The sequence below is a fragment of the Acanthaster planci genome, linkage group LG06 (assembly GCF_054643075.1).
Source record: "Acanthaster planci isolate LZ-2023a linkage group LG06, COTS_SCS, whole genome shotgun sequence".
NCBI lineage: Eukaryota > Metazoa > Echinodermata > Asteroidea > Valvatida > Acanthasteridae > Acanthaster > Acanthaster planci.
The window spans coordinates 9,443,819-9,464,262 of NC_141782.1; the positions used below are offsets into that span (position 1 = coordinate 9,443,819).

The 20,444-nt window shown below is 40.4% G+C and overlaps 2 protein-coding genes across 3 annotated transcripts; both read left to right on the forward strand.

Annotated features, from left to right (window-relative positions):
• The first annotated feature begins 435 nt into the window (after positions 1-435).
• Positions 436-7,358, forward strand: LOC147798799 (calmodulin). The gene is made up of 6 exons (XM_087138401.1): positions 436-591; positions 3,569-3,599; positions 4,104-4,247; positions 4,558-4,684; positions 5,452-5,567; positions 6,240-7,358. Exons 1-6 carry the CDS (start codon positions 589-591, stop codon positions 6,266-6,268), a joined length of 450 nt encoding a protein of 149 aa, XP_086994527.1. The 5' UTR covers positions 436-588; the 3' UTR covers positions 6,269-7,358.
• A 1,448-nt stretch (positions 7,359-8,806) lies between these two features.
• LOC110975701 (sialate O-acetylesterase-like) lies at positions 8,807-20,139 on the forward strand. Of its 2 annotated transcripts, none has more exons than XM_022228408.2 (11): positions 8,807-8,889; positions 10,138-10,275; positions 10,681-10,827; positions 11,413-11,597; positions 12,856-12,994; positions 13,591-13,771; positions 14,302-14,429; positions 15,063-15,193; positions 16,052-16,212; positions 17,179-17,374; positions 17,827-20,139. In XM_022228408.2, the coding sequence occupies exons 2-11, from the start codon at positions 10,176-10,178 to the stop codon at positions 18,052-18,054; spliced, it is 1,596 nt and encodes a 531-aa protein (XP_022084100.1). In that variant the 5' UTR covers positions 8,807-8,889; positions 10,138-10,175; the 3' UTR covers positions 18,055-20,139. The 2 variants fall into 2 exon arrangements, with proteins under 2 accessions (XP_022084100.1, XP_022084099.1); XM_022228407.2 differs by having other exon boundaries at positions 8,848-9,019.
• The last annotated feature ends 305 nt before the right edge of the window (positions 20,140-20,444 follow it).

The following is a 20,444-nucleotide window of genomic DNA, read 5'->3' on the forward strand; positions in this document are numbered from 1 at the left end:
CCCTTTGGAATCTGCCAGTGATTGTAGCATACGGCCTAAATTGATACTCACGAGCTCATCGATCCCGTGTCAAATTTCCATACAATGCATTTTGCACCATGTCCATACCATACGCAGGCGCGAGGCCCAGATGCACGCAAAGAAAAATGTACATGTACATGTGCAGTGCACATGTACATGTACATGTAGGTCGCTATATGGTCTCTATGAATGGCTGTGAAGCTGGGCTCTAACAAAGTTAGTTCTCTAACCTCCCCCTCCCCATACACACCATCCGATGAACCAAATCGACCATGCAAAATACACTTTATTGTTGTTTAAGTGAATATGCATATTTAGTCTGGTACCGCTGCTTTTTATTTTATGGTATCAGATTACGAGGGAATGGACGCAAAACTTGAAGCGATAAGCAGAAAATGCGCAGTGCGTCTTTTCTGCATGCTTGCGTGCACATATTGATTCTGTTTACTCAAAGCCGCGGCCAGAGGAGTGCCCCACTTAACAGCGGAGTGCTGCGAACGCATGGTGCACGACACAACGGACACCTGTTGAATCTCATCCGTCTCAAGTTCATTCCACAACTTCAAAATGGTAAGTAATATAGAAAAAGAAAACAGAAGAACGGCATGCTCATTAGTGCCTGATTATAATAATATAAGGCTTCGTAGCCTAGGCGTAATGTTAGTCGTTTTGAAGTCAGCATTCGTGTGCCCATAAACTGATATTTGTAAGTGATATAGGATATAGGCCTAGGCGGGGTCCGGACAATTAACTCGACCGTTGAGACAACTCGACCGTCCGAGCGTAAAAAGGAGAGACAAGTCGACCTTTGAGACAAGTCATCCGTTGAGATCATAGACAAGTTGTCCGCTCTACCACGTCGTTGTTGAGATGTATACTAGGTCTCTGCCTATTTATTGGAGGGAATAATGCAATTTCACGTTTTATGTAGGCCCTATATTTCTGAGTTAATATATTAATTATGACGGTGGTAATAAGTAATCTTTGCGTGATCGTGACCTATATTAGGCGGGAAACAATTTAGCCTACCTTTCGCAATATTTGAAATTCCTGCTTCGTTTTACGACGGACGACTTCACCTTTTTACAACTTTTCTATCGCCTTTTTATTAAAATTCCAATTGAGAAGAAGGGAAAGGGAGCAATGTCAAACCTTCCACAATCTGTCTTGGATTTCTATCAATAAAATTAAAGGAAACAATTTAGACCTACCAATTTAAAGCCACTTTATGTAACCATGAAAGCCGTCAGAAGCCTGTATAACGCTAAAAAAATTTTGTGCTCTTACGTTAATGCGGCACACACGTAAGTCAAAGACACCATTGCGTGTATGTGGAAACCGTTAACTGAAGCCCCTTGTACCATAAATGATCAAGCACTTGTCACGGCATATACATACATGTACATTTGTATATATTTTCTGGAGCCCTGGACACGATGGAGGCACCCTCGTTGCCAAAACTATTCGTTGAAAATACTTCAAATTCAAACTGTGTCTATTACCATGATTACTGGCTTCACACTATAGCCTACACACTTCTAAAACTTAGTGCATTCATGGCATATTTATGAGATTTAGTTGGAAATAAAAACCATCCCAGCGTCCGGAAATTGGGCAGATGTTGGATCAAGTGGGCCGGGCCACGAGTGCCAGACAGGGGAGGCTGCCGCGCTGCGCACTGCTGTTCGTCAGCCCTGTAAATGCTATGCCACTCAGAAACAAAGATCTTATAGCGCCGCGAAGTGGCGCGAAATTGTCCAAAATGCAACATCCGCGGGATCGGACACAGTGTCAAAAGCAACAAATCTTGTACCTGCTCTGACCTACCAACTTATTTCAATATTATTATATGGAGACATCTCGATGGTCAGGTCAACTTGGACCAAAACCAACTCGGACCAATGTCAACACGGACCCATGACCAACTCGGACCCACCCCTAGTCAACTCGGACCCACCGAGCCTGATACTATTTTGGCAGCTTTGTGATAACAAATGAAACGCGGAAAGCCTGACAACTCCAGCAGCGAGGCTTTCAGCATAGATTCAAAAATATTCTTACTTCTGTAGATGGTCTGGTTTGCAACCAAGATGATTTGTGCCCACTTCAATTCTTTTAAGCAGCACACTAGATAATCATTTTACATAAAACTGTCGTCAAACTATAATCATTCCCGTTTCTAAAAAGTGCAGTGTAAGTGATAATAATTTATCACAATTTAAGAAGTTTAATATCTGAGTTTAGTAAAGTATTTTGACATTCCAGTGGAAAACTTCATCGCCTATTTGGGCATCATAAGACAATACTTTAATTACTTCTGACATTTGTTGATAAGGTGAATGTTTGAAAGTTTCTAAAAAGCTATAGGATCTGTCAATGATTCAAACTCATAATTTTTTATTATAGTGTCTGTGTACAGATTATCACTTATACATGATGAAGTGTTTCCTTCTAAGCATGGCTTAGGTCTGATCGCAATTTTTCACAGTAACACATAATTAGGGGGACTGGAGTACTGAAGTTGGATATGGACAGATGAAATCTAAAACTTAAGATTTTGTTAAGGTTGAATAAAATAATGAAAGGCTCAATAAAATAGAGGCGAAAAGTGTCATTTAGGATACTCTGATAATTAATCACGCAGAAACTAAACATTCCGCAGGTTGGGTCCGACTTGACTCGAAACCCCTAGGCCTATACATGTAGCATCCACTTACCACGACACCCCTGCTTATGGAGTTTGTTTGGTTTGCAGTAAGGGAAGAAGTAGAAAATGAAGAAAAATTTGAGAAAGGCAAACACCCCTTTTTTTACTTGTCAACACACTGAGTGTGTGAGCCTGATATAACGGAGCATGCTGAGCCTCGCCTCTGGTGCATTTGCAGCATGCAGTGCAGCCAGCAGAGTTTAGTGGAGTCCCCTAAACAATTTAGGCCTAACGTGGTATACACTTCGACGTTGCCACCAACTTTCCTCAAGCAGCATTGCTAAACCTCTTTGTTAAAACCTTCAAATTCATTCAGGTAACTACTGGTTCAGGGCCTAGTATTACTACCTGACTGTATGCTTAATTGAAACCTTTGGTCTGAAAGTGCACACTGTACAGGTATATAAATTCAGCAACTTCATTCCAGAAAGCTTTGAAAAGAATGCATGATTAAAAAATAATCATGTCCACTTTACCAACAAATGGCTTTCCATTGTGACCAATTTCAGTGTCGTGAACATTAATATTTTGTCTGAAATATATAACGGTGGCTTCCGGAAATTGGGCACAAATTTAGCAAATTTCAAAAAAGCAATCAGGAAATCAGGCAAACATATAATTACACCTGAACTTTGTAGCTAATAAACTCAAGATTTGTGAATGAGAGTATTGAGAGCTTCATGACATTTCACTTACTGTAAAATATGAGGTAAAAATATTGCTCTACCAAGGCAGTTGTTCCAGGCTGCATAAGTTCTACACCTTTCCTTTGTATAACTTGTAAATCGTTATGTTAATATCGTTTGGTTGAAAAAAGAGGCAATTTTTTTATTTCCTCAGGCTGACCAGCTGACAGAAGAGCAAATTGCTGGTAAGATTGTAATCCCAGATTTTCATTACAAATACATGTATATGTACAATGAATGACTGCTTGTTTAAGACAGACGGTTAGTGTCTAATTTAATAATTTTAGTGGGGAAAAAGCTTTGAATCAACCTCAACAGTCCTCAGTCCATCAACAGTCAATGCTATTTTAAAACTTGAACCTGGAGCTTTTGAGTTGGGTAGGCAAAGTAGGCCCTATTCTAAGTAAACAAATTGTACGCACTAATCAGCACAGCTCCAATACAAGTACCACATCAAAGTTAAAAAGTATAAAAAAATACAAACTTCCACCCAGTGTTTGATTAACCCTGTGTCAAGGCTCTTTGATTTTAGTTATCAACTGAAATGCAATGCAACTATGTTTTTAAAGCTGTTGTATTTACATTGATTAGATAAATTCTTCTCTGAAGGATCCGTATGTGGCCATGCTTTTTTGTAAATAATTCCATCTAGATTTTAAGAACAAAATGAATTTCCAACCTGTGAATAGAATTCAAGGAGGCGTTTTCGCTGTTTGACAAGGATGGTGATGGTACCATCACCACCAAGGAGTTGGGAACAGTCATGAGGTCACTTGGTCAGAACCCCACTGAGGCTGAGCTGCAGGACATGATCAACGAGGTTGACGCTGACGGTATGAAAAGTTTTTCCAGTTAATCCCAAATTACGATGGACGTGAATGTCAGCTCTGAAGTACAAGAAATCACATAGGGATGGTTTATCAGTGTTTAATGAAATAAAAATTGGCCAGTTTGAAAAATTTAGACCATTCATGGACATTTTTCAGTGTTTTGATGAATTTGTCTCTAGTTTGTTCAGTCTATATCAGTGATTTTTTACTCACTGTTGACCCTAAACATTCGTTGATCCCTGAAGACTGTTAAGTTTAATTGCAAGTTCACAATCATAAAAGGCATAACTTTAATTTTTTTTTTGCTACAAAGGAAATGGAACCATTGACTTCCCAGAGTTTTTGACAATGATGGCTAGGAAGATGAAGGACACAGACTCTGAGGAAGAGATCAGAGAAGCTTTCAGAGTCTTTGACAAAGATGGCAACGGATTCATTAGGTGACCTTTTCTCTTTATCTGTCATATCTAATGTGGATGGAGGTTGATAATCAGTGATTACCACACTGCAACAGTGACTTTGGATTAGAATGTTCTTTGAATTGAGGTCACTGTTAAGGACCCTGTTTGTCATTAGCATTATCATTTTTGAGGTTGTGAAGTGTCAGAGTGTTTCCTAATTTTAGACCAGTCTTTCCTCTTTGCAAATTGTTATCACCCTGCTGTTTGTTTTAAGAGGAAAACTCTAAAGTAATTCCACAGGCGTTGATCATCATGCAGGAATCATAAAAAGATGACATCCAGCTGTGGTTAAACAAAAAATTTCCCCCTAATTTGTGGGAGACCTTTGAAAAGCTTGGTGGTGGCAATGATACAGGTCCCACTTGACCTCTGTACCTATGCTCATGCTCAAAATGAGGTAAATACTCGTGGAGTTTTTATCTAGGTAGTGGTTTTTCACTCACTGGCAGTGGAAGGGGGAAAGGCCTCTGACTTTTGGTAGGTCCTTTAATGGGTCGGGCGCAATTGATTGGTCAATTAATGGCTGATGCCTGATGGTCTTATATACGTGGAAATTGCTCAATTTGCATGTTTTTAATTATACATGTAGTTACAATTATCCTTTTTGGTACACCAAAAGAAAAAAAAATTAGAGGGTTGCATGTTTTTCCTTTTTTGAGGTGAAGCTTGTCCGTCTGGAGTCCACTGGTATTATTGTTACATTATAGATGTCGCTGTTTTTTCTACTTTTTTTTTTTTCTAATTAGTGCTGCCGAGCTTCGTCATGTAATGACCAATCTTGGTGAAAAGTTGACGGATGAGGAAGTTGATGAGATGATCAGAGAGGCTGACATTGATGGAGATGGACAAGTCAACTACGAAGGTAAGTGGCTGCAGGGCTGAGTCACTTCGAGTAATTCACTATTCAAATATTTGACTTTCAGTTTGTTCGAATATCTGAATATTTGGTCATACTAACCGACAGATTGTTGATTAACAAACCATATACAAAATCAGTAGCAATAACACACACAATTGTACATTATATATTGTTATCAATTTAAAGCATAATAGCTTCTCACATCTAGCAGTATCCCCAGTCATGATTTAGTAAGATTTAAGAGATGAACAAAACTTCTTGCCCTGTTGAAAATTTCTATTCCTTTTAAATTATTTAATGAAAAATTTACTTTTTAAATTGTTGTACGATTGCTGACACTTGTTATTTGAATTTGCTTTAAAAAAGTCTCCATAGTGCAACTTTCTCATTTAAAGCAACAGATTTTCCCTTCGTTTTCATGTAATTTGCATTAGCATATTCAAATTCGGAAACAAAAAAAATATTCTGATATTCGATAATCGATTGAATATTCGGCTATTCAGGTAATTGGCAAAGCCCTAAGTGGCTGTGTACATTTGAGTGGTAAATGAACTAAAAATCATAAATTGTCAAGATTTGGATTTTTTTAAGAGAAAGGTTAGCTGTTTTGATGGAACAAAATGTGTTCTGTTTGGAAAACCAACTTGACTTAAATTTTTTCTAATCATTTTGCAGAGTTTGTAAAGATGATGACATCAAAGTAAGTCTCCAGTGGCCATGTATACCATCGGACGCATTTTGTTATGGAACAGTAGGTCTTTCCATCAACTTGGCAGAAAGCTTGAAGTGTTCATTAGAAAGATCATCTTGAAAAATACAGTGTGCTGCATTGAACCACGCAAGAGTTTGTAGCTTAAGAGTGAGACAAACAGCAACATGCTCTTGCTGGACTCCCATCTTCAGATCTTGGCTTTTAAAAACGGTAATTTTGCAGCAAGTTTGTAAATTGTGAACAGTTTGCTTCTGCATTAGCAAGACAGGTTTTTTCATTTGTGAATTTCATGTAGTTGGTAGAATTCTTCTTGAATTTTATACAAAAGGTAGGGTATTTTTCTGCTCTCTTATGTAAATTTTGGATGGAGGAATCATCTCTTTGTAAGTTGATGCTCTTTACATGTACATGTAGTTTTTAATTGATGGGATCCGGTGATTCCAAATCTGTCGATTGTGAAAACTCCTGGCCTCAACAGGCATCTTTGCTCCAGGAAACCCTTGTTACGTGAAGTTTAGCATACATGTACTGTGTTGCAGGGTGAATGGATGAAGAGCAGTCGTCAGACTAGATCAGTCCAGTGAAGGGAATTAACCCAGTGATGGTATTTAAAATCCTAACATGAAGCAGGCGGATAAGAGCAAGTTGAGAAATCTCCCGTGATAATTATATGAAACAAAATCACCTAGGCCTAAAGTTAAAGTTGGCCTGTTGTTAAAGTATATATTTTTGGTACTTTCCACATTCATATTTTTCTTATTTACGTATATAATTAGCCAGATACATGCAGTGTAGTCACAGAAACAACGGATGCTTAAGTTGATGGTCGAATTAAACTATGCACAAAGCTTTTGTTCAAAGTTGGTTCCATTTTCGTGTAGTGCCTTGGAGAAAATAATTATTATACCTATTATTCATTGTTTTTCTCTTTGTTTGGATTTTATTAAAATTCTTGACTCTAAAGTATTCAAACCTCGGCTGATTTGTCCACTTTTCGATCAGAATGTGGTCCAAATGGATAAATACACAGTGGGCACTTGTAGAGGACAATCTTGTAATAAAATTATGTTGCAAGGAACAGATTTCGAGACTCCAATTTTTCTATTTATTCTTTGTTTTCCCACTGCTCTTATGACAAAGTACATGTAATTTGTTCCCTGCAACTTTTAGATAACGAGAGTCGACTGTAAATGTAAGGGGGCTGGGGGGCACCCTCGCACAAGCATCGAGTTTTCAGGAAGCAACGGATGAACACTGCACGGTTTTTCTGTAATATGTGTACACATAATTAGCTTACTTTTCGTTGATAAGTCAATGTAACCAAATTTTCATTCGAAAACTATAGTTAAGTTGATTGGTTCACATTTCACTGCATATAAACAGCGCATTTCAAAGAGCAGTCTCAATGGGGTAGTACTGCCAAACAATATTTTTCTTCATGCCAGTAAAACCGGTACCGTATCTTGAGCCCGAGGCATTTTTTTTCAAATGCCATGAGCTTTGTTATATTTCGTGGGTCATGTTTAAATATTCAGCACCACCGTCGTAACAAATACACATGTACACTGTGATGCAAAGAATAGATGCTTCATGCAGGAACAAAAATCGTCACAGTCTGGCAGAGGACATTGGAGACGAAAGAGCGATAAAGCACTAAGAACGCGACTCGGATTCTTGTTCAGTTCTGCATTTTATTTGTATGTATGTATATACATGGAGGTAGGTATATATCATATATGACTTATGAGGAGCAGTGGCGTAGCCACGGGGGCACGTGCCCCCCCCCTTTCCCGGTGCCCCCAGGTGCCTCCTCCCCCGAAAAAAAATGGATGAATGGATATGGAACAAGGCGAACAAAAAAGCCCTAAAAAACTACACCACTGAAAGCTGCCCCCCCATACGCTGGTTTCCCTTGAGACCCCCCCCCTAGTAAAATCCTAGTAACGCCACTGATGAGCAGAACATTTCCAGCGCTTGCGAGATTGTCACTTCCTCCCCCCCCCCCTCTCGAGGGTCCAGTCCACTAATTCAAGCCCCATTGAAAACAGTGTAAAATCAGCACCGTTCAGGGCCCAATAGCATGCACGCCAACATCCCTGAGATTTCTGAAACACAAATGAAATTCTTGTCGGGTCACTTATCTTTCAATTTCTTTTCAATTTTTTGTGGGTTAACCAATTACATTTTTAATTATTCCCACAAAACAAAATCACCCCCCAAAAAGTGATTTTTCCCAAGTCTGATTGCAGCCATTTTTCAAGTGGCAACCCTCAACTTTCTGGGGCACTTAGGACCATTTTTCAACCGTAGTTTTCAGCCCTTCTCCCCTCATATGAAAGCTCAAAGACCCAGGGAGTTGATCCTGGCAACGATTTACACAATCTCACCATTTTGGGGGCCAAACAATCTCCTTTTTCAAAAGATGCTGTGGGGGGGAGCACTTTTAATGCTAATGAGCTGGTCAGAAATTCTCACTTGAATTAGTGGTCTTCTCCCTCGAGCTCCTTTGGCGATAAAGCCTTAGAGGGCGCCTTCTAATCTTTCCACTTCCACACGCTACCTAGATTGTGTCATGTGATTAACTTAGTAAGCCGAGCGCTAGCGAGGCCTTCAGTAAGTTGTATCGTATATTCGTAACGTTAGTTGGAAATTGGAATCTTCCAGTTTTATGTGTAGATTAAGACAACCGTCCTTGTTGGTTAAGGACTTCCAAGCCTCTTTTCGTCACACGAAGAATATTTCGGTAAAAGCAGCTTTTTATGTGTTTTTGACGGCTCGAATTACACCGTAGTTAAGTTCCGTACAGTCATGACAGTAGTAAACTTTCTAGTGGTAGTCATAAATTATAACGTTACGTTAGGCCCGAACTAAACCACAATCCTTATTGCTGATACCGCACGAGTGATTTTGAACAATGGTAGAAAGGCATTTTAGGAAGAAAAGGGGGCAATGTTTGCTCCTTTTTCCTTCACCTGATGCTTTTCTACCATTGTGCAAAATCACCCATGCAGTATTTGCGATAAGGCTTATATAAACCCCATGAGATTGGTCTGAAAATCGAGCTTTTCTGGACATGTTTTTGCTTTCTTACGGCTATTAACATGATTAAGTCACTGTATGGAAGAATTACTGGCGTCCCTATTTTTCTGTGGAACTCTTTCCCATGGTAGGCCCGAAAGTGTAATCATGGATTTTAGGACTTCTTGCCATTGCAGCCACAAGTAGGAAATTGATTGACTCCATGCATGTTAGCCCCATACCTCGATACTCGCATTGCTGTATCCCCACAGGTGTAGCCTGGATAGGCCTTGCTGTATACAACTTACAAGGATACATCAAGGCAATTATCCAGGGCAAGGCCACACTCATGGGGCTACGTGCATGTATAACATGGCATTGATACTGATCGGACCATGGAGGAATGTGTTTTATTCATCCATATTACTTGACATACTGGATTATTTAGGTTGACATGTTTGATCGGCTCAGTACTTCTGCTTTTTCAAGAGAACTTGAGCACTCAAACTGTTGCCTGAGAGTGAAAGCCAAATGCATGCTCAGTGACATTTCTAGAATTAGAAATGTAAAGATTTTCTAGATACCATAACTAGGCATGTTACGTTACTCAAGCACTGTCAAGCTGGACATGTCCACAGTTTCATGTCGACATTCTCATTGCATTTTTTGATTGGATTGCAAATGGTCCATTGTGGTATTTCAATACCTATGTGGCAAAATTTTCTTTTCCTTCAGGATTGACTGATAGCACAAAGTAACCACACCTGTGTGCCCAACATACACAAAAGTTTTGCTTTTAAAATGAATATGTTTGTTCCATTACTTTTTGTGATGTGCTTTCAGATTTAAAAGGAGACAAAGAAATCACAAAGAAGAGAAGAATGAGTGGAAATACAGGAATGGCGTTGTATTCTTCACGTCTGTTATTACTGTGGCAACTAGTAGCTCATGTCTGTGTTTTCCCAGGCAGTGTGCAGGCAGGTATGAGTGAATTTTTTTAAAGTTAAACAGACAAGACATGAATCCTCAGGTTTCTGCAGGATGGTAAACTCATAAACTGCCATTCAATTTTTCAGACTCCAGTCCGTGTAGGAACTTGCAGGGGAAAAAGTACATTGTCCGTTTATCAAGTCATCACACTTTGACCCCTCTATTAACCCTAACTTTTCAACTGTACCCCAAATGATGCTCTTTTCAATTTTGCACCGTAACGAACATCCACTGTAAGTATGCAAGTGTTGGACATGACGCCCCAATTACAGAAAATGTGCCATTGGTTTTCCCTCAGTGATGTGGCTATCTATTTCAGAAATGTTAGTGCAAATTCCAAGTGGTTTTAGTGATGAATATTAGTCTGTGTTGTATGTTTTTCATTTTGTCCTTCAGAGACCTGCAAGTTGGCCTCCTACTACAGCAATTACATGGTTCTTCAGCAGCAGCCACACAATGCTGTGGTATGGGGCTACTCTGACATCATGGCTACCATTGAGGTCAAAGTTGGTGACAAGATGTACAAAGCTTCAATCGAAACTCGTGAGTTGTGCATCTGCATGTTGGCCCGTGTTTGTTACTCGTGACTTGACTTGTAACTATCAGTTTTTGATTTGTGATTTGACTTTGACTTGCACACTTTGACTTGCTTCTGTTTGGACCAAATTGACTTGTTACTTGCTTGACTTGACCTATGATCAAATGGCTTGTGACTTGACTTGTTACTGGACCAAATGACTTGTGACTTGGCTTAGACTGGTAAGCATTGACTTGGGACTTAACTTGGACTTGCAAAAATTGACCCGTTACCACCTCTGATTGAGTCAGGTAAATAGTAGGCAGTCACGGTGCTGTGTCACTACCGAACCAATGACTTTTTTAAAACCAAGAAAGCGGTAAATAAAAGTCTCCCTGTGCATGGTGAATCTCTGATGATTAGACAATAAAGCAGTCGGTTAAGAAACCTGTAGATGAGGGCAAATTGCTGAAAAATCTATGCAAATCATTGAGATTGTCTGTTGTACAAATAACTGGCAGAAAATGTTAAAAGCTAGCTGTCATAACTTAAAATTCATACTGGTGGATTTTTAAAATTAGTAACTTGGTTGTTTTTGCATGTGTATTCAGAGTTTCCCAGTCGAGTTGGAGTCTGGAAAGTCAAGCTTGACCCCATGCCAGCTGGAGGACCTTACGACATTGTGGTCTTCTGTGAAGACTGGAGGGCGGTCAACACTGTTGTTCTGAAAGACGTCATGTTCGGGGATGTCTGGATTTGTAGTGGTCAAAGCAACATGGCGTTTACTGTAGACCAGGTAACTATGGTCATGGTTCTTGCCTTCCACCACATCTACGGTTGCCTTTCTTGGAATTTCAAACAAGCAGATGTAGCATGATGCGAATTATATATACAACAGATATATGCAGTCCCAACTGAATTCTTGGAGTCTACTGACATCCTTGGCAAAATTCATATCCAGGTGTAACTCGCAGGAATTGGAAGGCACACAACAGATTTGATAGTAGGATGTGACAGTGGCTTTTTATAAGTTCATTCGAAATGGAGATTTGCCAGAGAATGCAGAAAGGGGAAATAGGGGCTTGACTACATATGCCCATTGTTCAAATTCTCACCATCTTGTGAATTTTGAATGCAATACTGGAGTGTTGTAGTAGGCAAGACCCCTGACGGCCATCACAAGACCTCTAGTCTGAATTCAAGTCACTGGTTATTCAAATTGAGCCGCAACAAAAGCATTCCTTTGTCACTGTTCATCCTGTTGCGTGTGAGTGCTCTGGTGACTGGTTTTGTGTCTAGTCTCGTGACTAGACATATGACTGGTTTTGTGTCAGGTTTTGTGAGTGGCATATGACTTGTTTTGTGTCTGGTCTTGTGACTGGTCATATGGCTAATTTGTGTCTTGTCTTGTGACTGGTCATATACACGTAACTGGTTTTGTGTCTGGTCTTGTGACTAGACATATGACTGGTTTTGTGTCTGGTCTTGTGACTGATCATATAACTGGTTTTGTGGCTGGTCTTGTGATTGGTCATATGACTGGTTTTGTGCCTGGTCTTGTGGCTGGTCATATGATTGGTTTTGTGTGTGGTCTTGTGACAGTCTTGGAGTGCAACACAGCAGTAATGTATCACACCATGCCAACATCTTGTTGAGTGGGGCAACATGTATTCCAGCATTGGCATACCCTGTGAGTCTCCATCATTGATGGTACATGTATGTGGAAATGGCACAGTATTGAACTATTGAACTAGGCCGAGTTTGTAGTGTTGGGCGGATTGGGTTTCTAATAGCAGAGGTTTCTCTCATTTTTTTCTTTATTCCACAAAGTGAAATGCCCCCCTTTGTCACCTCTCAATTTAAAGCTGCAGTACTGAGCCATTGAGACTATTCGACACAAAGAAGTAAAATCAACTAAACAATGTTGTCTTGGCTTCAGGCCAATACATGAATATTTAAATGGCAAAAGTGGTATATTCTTTGATGCCCGAGGGCCCTTGTTTTGTCCCCGGTCCTCCCCAGACATGTGATTGTTGCATATGTTGCTTTTGCAGAGTTTCAATGGATCTAAAGAGTTAAACGAATCCATCAACTATCCCGACATCCGACTGCTTGCTGTCAAGCAAGTCTTGTCGGAAACACCTTACAATGACTTGCATGGATTGTATGAGCCGTGGTCCAAGCCATCTCCAGGTACATAACAATCATGGACATCCAACAGAAGTTACTACTGACAAAAATTTAGGGTTTTTTGCAATTTGTTTTAACTTACCAATACAAGTCCCTATTCCATTCATTATGATTAAAGGGAATTCCCCTTAGCATCTTCAAACTTGCAATTTGACCACAGCCTCAATCAGTCACAAGCATTATTTAGGAATGCTTGCTACTCAACAACATTCATCAAGTGACAGAGTAATGATAGCTTGCAACATGTTAACTATTTACCCTTGGAATGAGAAGATTACCAAGAGCATCCCTTTTAGTATTTGAATGAGAAATGGAAAAGAGGGGTTTAAGGCTACCACCATAACGTCCAGACTAGCCCGGTAATTTTGTTCTTTTTGAAATCGCTGATGACGTTGATTGGGGCTTGCGCTTACCCTCCATGGCTAAACAAAATGGATGATTGGTCTGGTTTTTTTTTTTTAATTTGCTTGAGTTTGCAAAGTTGATGATAGGCCCTGAAATCTATTTCTGTGGTAAAAGAGTTTCTAATGCTGGTCTCTCAAACTTATCAAACTTCTACTCATCCCTAGCCATTTGATGTCACATTTTCTTCCCTTCAGAAACCTTGGGCAGCAAGGCTGCGACTTTCACGTACTTCTCTGCATTGTGCTGGTTCTTTGGCCGTGACTTATATGATACTCTGCAGTATCCAATTGGGCTGATCTCGACCAATTGGGGAGGCACCCCAATTGAAGCCTGGTCATCCCCCGATGTACTGAAAACGTGTGGCACAAGAAACAGGTAAATTTGGAGAACTCTACTCAGATTTTTAGCTCTTCATCCTCAGCACAGTGGAGGAATTGGATTTAATTTACAACGCTATGTTAATCCAGTTTTGAAAAGCTTTTTTTGCTTTGAACATTCCTAAATCCACCAAAATCTTTCCTGTTTATTGGAAACCATTCTTGGTACTTGTTTGACACTTACAGCTGGTAAGAGGCAAACAGGTAAAGGTCTGATAGTACTGAGTGCTTTGGTGGGAATCGAACCTACCTGTAGAACACACACAGATCAGATAAGGAAGTGTCTTGACTGTGTTCTTTGTCACTGGTTCCCTCAATGCCTGTGCATTGGGAGAGGCAAGTATGTGTACTAGTGGGAGTCGAACCCTCCTACAAAGCATACATTCAAATGTAGCCCGCTGGACCATACGGTGGATACAAGAATGGAAGCCAGGATCTGTGAACCGTAAGGCAATGGCACTGAATTAAAAAAGATAAGAATTCATTTGAAAATTTGTTCATATTAGAATATGTTTTGTTGGATGCTAGGTCAGTATCTAAGACAAATGACAGACTCACCGGCCCAGTTAAAGGTCCTTCCATGCCAAGCAGTCTATGGAATTCCATGATCCATCCTTTGCTTAATTTCACCATCAAGGGAGCCATTTGGTACCAAGGTAAGACAAGTGTCTATCTCAACAATGAAAGTGACAAAAGTTGATATGTATTCACGTGACCAGACCTTGTCCCCTTCAGAAATGTATTGCAACTTACGAGAATTCTTCAAATCTGGCAACTCTTTAGTTTGGGAAATGTTTTTGAAATCTGAAAAGACAGAAAACTTGCAAACTTGCCAGATGGGAGACGAGGCGGTTCAGTTGGTGGAGCAACATTGTGGATCAGTATCATTTGTCCACCTTGTTATACCTTTAAGTATTTAAAATCCAGGTTATTGGCTGTTGGAAAGTTGCATGGTGATAAGCTGCATCAGAAACTCGAAATTTCATTGTTATTTCATGCTGCTTTTTATGCATAATTTTTATTTTCAGTGGAAAATTTGTGCATATGTTGACGAAAAACTCACCGTGAAGAGCTCCACCTATTGCCAGATAATGTCCAGTGGCGTCCACTTTGATCAATGCCACCAGTTATCAAATGGTATCAAGCATAGTCCCCCTTCAAAGTTAAACACAGGAGACCGTGTTGCTGTGGAAAAAATGCAAAACCGGTATTATGGGGCTTCCTTTGACCTTACCTTGAAGTCACGTGGCAGTTAAATGGCCACTGACTCTCTGTGGTTCGTATTGAAGGTGAATCGAACACCATGGATCCAGATCCCTACAAATGTTTGTTCAAGACCATGATCAACGACTGGCGTGAGAAGTGGCACCAGGGCACAGAGGGCAGCACAGATCTCCACTTCCCATTTGGATTCATGCAGGTAGGCTTAGTTTATCAGTTGGTGATGCCTACTTGCTTCTGCTTGCTGGCCAGTTTGTCACTTGCTTCACCAGGGCAGTGTTCCCCTACATGCATTTAGGTCTTTACGTAAACCTGAAGACTCTTATCTCTACAACCAACAAAAACATGGACAAAGTGTATGTGTTTGCATAGATCATGCAGTGTGTTTGCTGTGCCACACTGGTCTATCAATCGACTGTTAAGCCACTTATACCTTCTGCAGATTTTACACAACACACCTCAACTATGAAATATTACACCAGTAATATATTGGTATTATTATTATTATATATTTCTGGTATTGACGCCAAGGATTCCTCAAAAGCGCCCTAGGCACTGTAGCTCGCAAGACTGAAGAAACCTGTAGAGAGGAAACAGTGACAGGCATTTACAGTTTAGAGGTGGGAGGAAAACCCCAAAGGAATATTCTGGGTAGAACCCACGGAATCAGTTAGGGACTGAAAACCCAATCCACATGTGGACTGGGCCGGGATTCCAACCCAGGCTGCAGAGGTGGAAGGCGAGGAAAGAAACACTGCGCCAACCTGACTGTGCACTGTCACTGTCTGAACACGAACCTGTTTGTGACTCAACACTCAAAATGTTCCAATCCCAGCGGATCCGTTGAGCTGTGTACAAATTTATGTAAGTTGGCAAAATGCTCCCCTGCCTAACTATGCTGTTCCACCATGGAAATAAAGCATGGGTTTAGGTGTATAGGTGGACATTCAAAGCATACCAAGTTTGTGAGGGTCACTCTAATTGGCAGGGAATTTTTGGGAGGGGGTGGGGATCATTTCCAACCCCTTTAAATGGTTGGTTCTTTTCTGGAATACAGCTGTGTACCTCCAACTCCCCTTCCTCGGAGATCATTGGTCCGTTCCCGACACTGAGATGGCACCAGACTTATGACTACGGCTACGTACCTAATGACGTCATGCAAAATGTCTTCATGGGTGTCGGTATCGATCTACCCGATGTCAAGTCTCCATACGGACCGTAAGTCATTCAAAAACCCAGACTGATGTCACCAGCCTTTTCTGAATCCCTCTAACCCTAATTTTTAACTGAGATATCAGAAGGGTCAATACAGCAAGAATGATTTTTCAGTGGTCAAGACCTCTTCACTTGTAGGCAGGAAATCCCAGGTTCAACTCTCTTTTTTGTCTCTAAATGTACAAATGCCTAACAGGTCATCAATGAACACTGGTCAGAGTCAGGTTTGTGGCATGGGTATTACCATCCCAAATGAGGTTGTGAATATAGTAAATTCGTGGACAAAAATAAACATACAGTACGTGTTGAATTAATTCAGGAAGGCCCTAGTCCAAAGTGCCTTGGGTTGCAATTCAACGAATGAAACTCTGACACCCTGTGTGAGGGAAAAATCTTTATTCCTGCCATTTCTTGTGTGTTACTGTTTTAAAGGAATCAACAATAAAGTGAGCATTTTTTACAAGTTTGTGCTCGGGTTTTTTCAAGACAAGTTTTAGAGGAGGACAGAAAAACAATATTTTCTATGGTCTCAGGAAAAACAAATAAGGGTCTTCAAGTTGAAGGGAAGAACACCAACAATTTTTTTCCCAAAAAAAATGTAAGGAAAAAAAGAAGTAACCCTTACCACTGGTGCTTGCCACCGAGGACCAAAACTCACAATATTGAAATCGGAGACTTCCCCATCAGTTGGACAGTGGAGCAAAAAAAGATTTTTTTCATTTGTATCGGTAAATTGTTGGTCAGCGGTTTCGAAAATTCTTAAAATAACAATTATATTTGGTTTCCAGTTCTAAATCAGAAAAATAAAAGAGAAAAGAATAAAATAAAATATAAAAGATAAAATGCACTGAACCTAGAAGATCAACAAAATCCAGTATCTGTTGGAATTTTAAACATGCTTATTCAACTGTTTAGCTTGAGTTGTTTTAGTGTTTGGGTTAATAGTGATGATTTGCTTATCGGTGACAGGATTCATCCCCGTGACAAGCAGGACATGGGAACCAGGCTATCACTGGCTGGCCGTGCCATTGCCTATGGCCAGAATGTCTCCTATGCTGGGCCATACCCTACCTCCTTTACCGTGAACACGACAACACTGACCTTAGTCATCGAGTACAGTGGAGGGAAAGCTAACATTAGGTTGGTTGGGAAGACGGGATTCGAGGTGAGAATTAAGACATTTCCATGTTGAGTTGTCTTAAGTGGTATTGTCCTATAAGCTTGCCGCATGCCTCTCTGATTTGACCTGTTCACCAGACCACTGGGCCGAAGGCATTGAAAAATACCAACGCTTTAGACATAGAACTTGTACCTTCCTGCAAGGGCCCTTCTAAGGTAAAAACAAATTGGAAATTCATTCTAGGAAAAAGTTCTCATGTTAACCCCCCCCCGACTCAAATTCTGGGTACACTACTATACCGTGTGTGCAGAGGGTATGTTAGCATACGTTGGCATTCAGGTGTCACCCCAATGGGTACTTGAACACAAAGCAGAAACGTTAATATGCATGGTCTATGGAGAATGAATATTCATGACAAATTTTTTAGGCCCTCGTTGGAAGACACTGTCTAGCTGTTCCCTCACAAGCTGACAAAGCACCATCACCCCCCCTTGCAGGTCTGCTGTGGAGGGTCTCCCCCATGCACGTACTACGACACATGGGTACCAGCTAAGATCACCGGGCAGCCAACCACCTCATCCATTAGTTTATCTTACTACTGCTACAACAGAGACGCCACGGCTGTTCGCTACTTGTGGAGAGACATGCCTTGTGCCTTCAAGGACTGCCCAGTGTACAGTGTGGAGAACAACCTGCCCGGACCGCCGTTCATATTGAATTTGTAAATTGGCCACCATCGAATACCTAAATAATCCTGTGTCTTTCAGAATCTAACAAGATTGATTTTCTGTCTTGTTTGACTCGATCGGCTCGAAGATGTCCCAAGAAAAATGTGATGACTGCACAGGTGTTGGTTCTTGGTAGATTCTGATAGATATTGGGAGAAATTTACCGCAAGAAAACTGCTCGGAATGGGTTTTGAAGAGTTCAATTTATGGAGTAACTTAGCAACTACTCAAGACTGATTAGATTAGGGGAAGGAATTAGGTACAGAAATCACCAGCAAGAAACAAATTTTTGAGCAATGGATTTAATCTACCTACATGTATATTAATGGAGTCTGGGTTCGCAATTAAAAGTTTTACATTAATTTTTTAATGGTATGTATAATACATGGTCGCATTTCTGGAAAGGCTGCTTTTTGGGTGTGATCAGAAATATAGATGTCAAAAGCACCTACCCTGATAACTGAAATTATACTTCTTGCTGGACAAGACGATGGCACAGTCTTTATATCAGTTCTGTTCATCCTGCAAACCCTGAAAAGGGACTCAAGATTTCAAACATTGTTAAAGAGCAACTCTGAGGAAAACATGTTTTCTCTGATTTTTATCTGTTCAAGTAAATTGGAAACATCCAAACTGAATGCACTGTCGTTTATTTTCATAGCTTAACAAGCGAAAAAGGGCTTTTTCTCCTGTTCATGCCAAGATGCGACTTCTGAGCATGCTGGATGTAGATTGCGTCATTCAGAGAAAACTGAGAAAATGAGGGAAACCCTTGCCCTGTGTTCATAGTGGATAAACCCTAGGCCGTTGTTTGGCGTGCACAAGAGAATTATCCACTACGAACACAAGGTGAGGGTTCCCCTCGTTTTATATGTTTTCTCAGAATGAGGCAATCTACATTCAGAATTTGCATCGTAGCAGGAACAGAAAAAAGCCCTTTTTAGTTTGTTATAATTGAGCCCTGAAGACAAATGACACTGCATTCGATTTTTATGCTTCCCTGTTTATTTGAGCATATAAATTCAGACAAAACATGTTTTCCTTTGGGTTGCTCTTTAATGGACAACATTTGTTATTAGCTAGGCTGCTCTGAGCTTCAGGTACCAGCATAGATGAGTTCTAGCACTTCTTGGTTAACCAAATTTGATACAGTACTCAATGGTCAACTGTAGTCTTAGGTCGAACTTTCTCATTTTCATGCCCTGAAATGATACAAATGGCTACATTCTTGTGTAGTTTTCAGTTTATGATAGATCATGTGACACATCTTCCCATGTGGAAATACATGTACTATTATTGTCTTTTCCTCATTCCCACTGGCCTGTCTAATTGTCCCGGTGACTGCTACTTTTGCTGTCTGAAAGACTTAGCTACGGCTAGATATAACACACGTGCCCATGGAAATCACCAGCTGGTGGCTTTGTACATTTCCCATAGATGCATGTGTCGACTCCAGCCATAGCCCAGTGATTTAGACACAGCCTGCCTGTCACAACATTCTGTAAATTAAAGCCAAAGAAACCTTTGCAAAGCTTCAAAGGTAACCTGCTGCCATAATCAGTATTCTTGTGTGCCTTATGTACCAGTATATATGTCATGCGCGCACAGAATGGTTAACCTCGTCTCATTTGGTACATAAATAGAGGTTATGCTCTGCAGCCATCTTCCCAGTCAGTGCTTTAGTCATGAGGGATATACACAAAGGGTCTACTCGTGTGCCTGACCCATGGAACAAAAACACTGACCGGGAAGATGGCTGCCCTGCAGAACCTCTATTCTGTTAAGTACGATCTCAGAAAAAATTAGAGGTTGCCAGTGCTCTTGGATATACATGTATAAGGCAGTGGAGAGGATCGACTTAGTGGTGTTTAATAAAATTTAAGTTTGTCAAAGTTTTTAATACTGTGAATGCTAAACATGTTTCATGAAGCTTCTGAAGTTTCATTGATGTACTGAGTTTTTTTCATTGTTCAAACATGAAGTCCCATAGTTCATTTTTATGGGGACCTTGATTTCTTCTTAAAATTAATTATTTCATGTCAATCAAACTGGTAATTGCATTAAATGCTGTATTTCTATTGATGAAGCCGTTTCTTGCTTTTCTGCTTGAGGTGTTTTTGTAACAAAAGGATGGAAGAAAAATTTTTGGAGGGGGTAATGTAAACCTTTGAGGTACGTAAACCTTTACAGCCTTTGGGGAGGTAGGCCAAATGTCGGGGGGGTATGAACATTTGGCAGGAAAAGAAATCACATTCTCCCTCGAGTCACCTTTTCCGGTTATACATCAAACAATACCCCTCCATGGGAAGGGGGCATGGCCCTTAATTAAGGGGGGCCGGCAGGCACCCAGTTGCCCCCCCCCCCCTTTATTTGGCACTGTGTGTGGG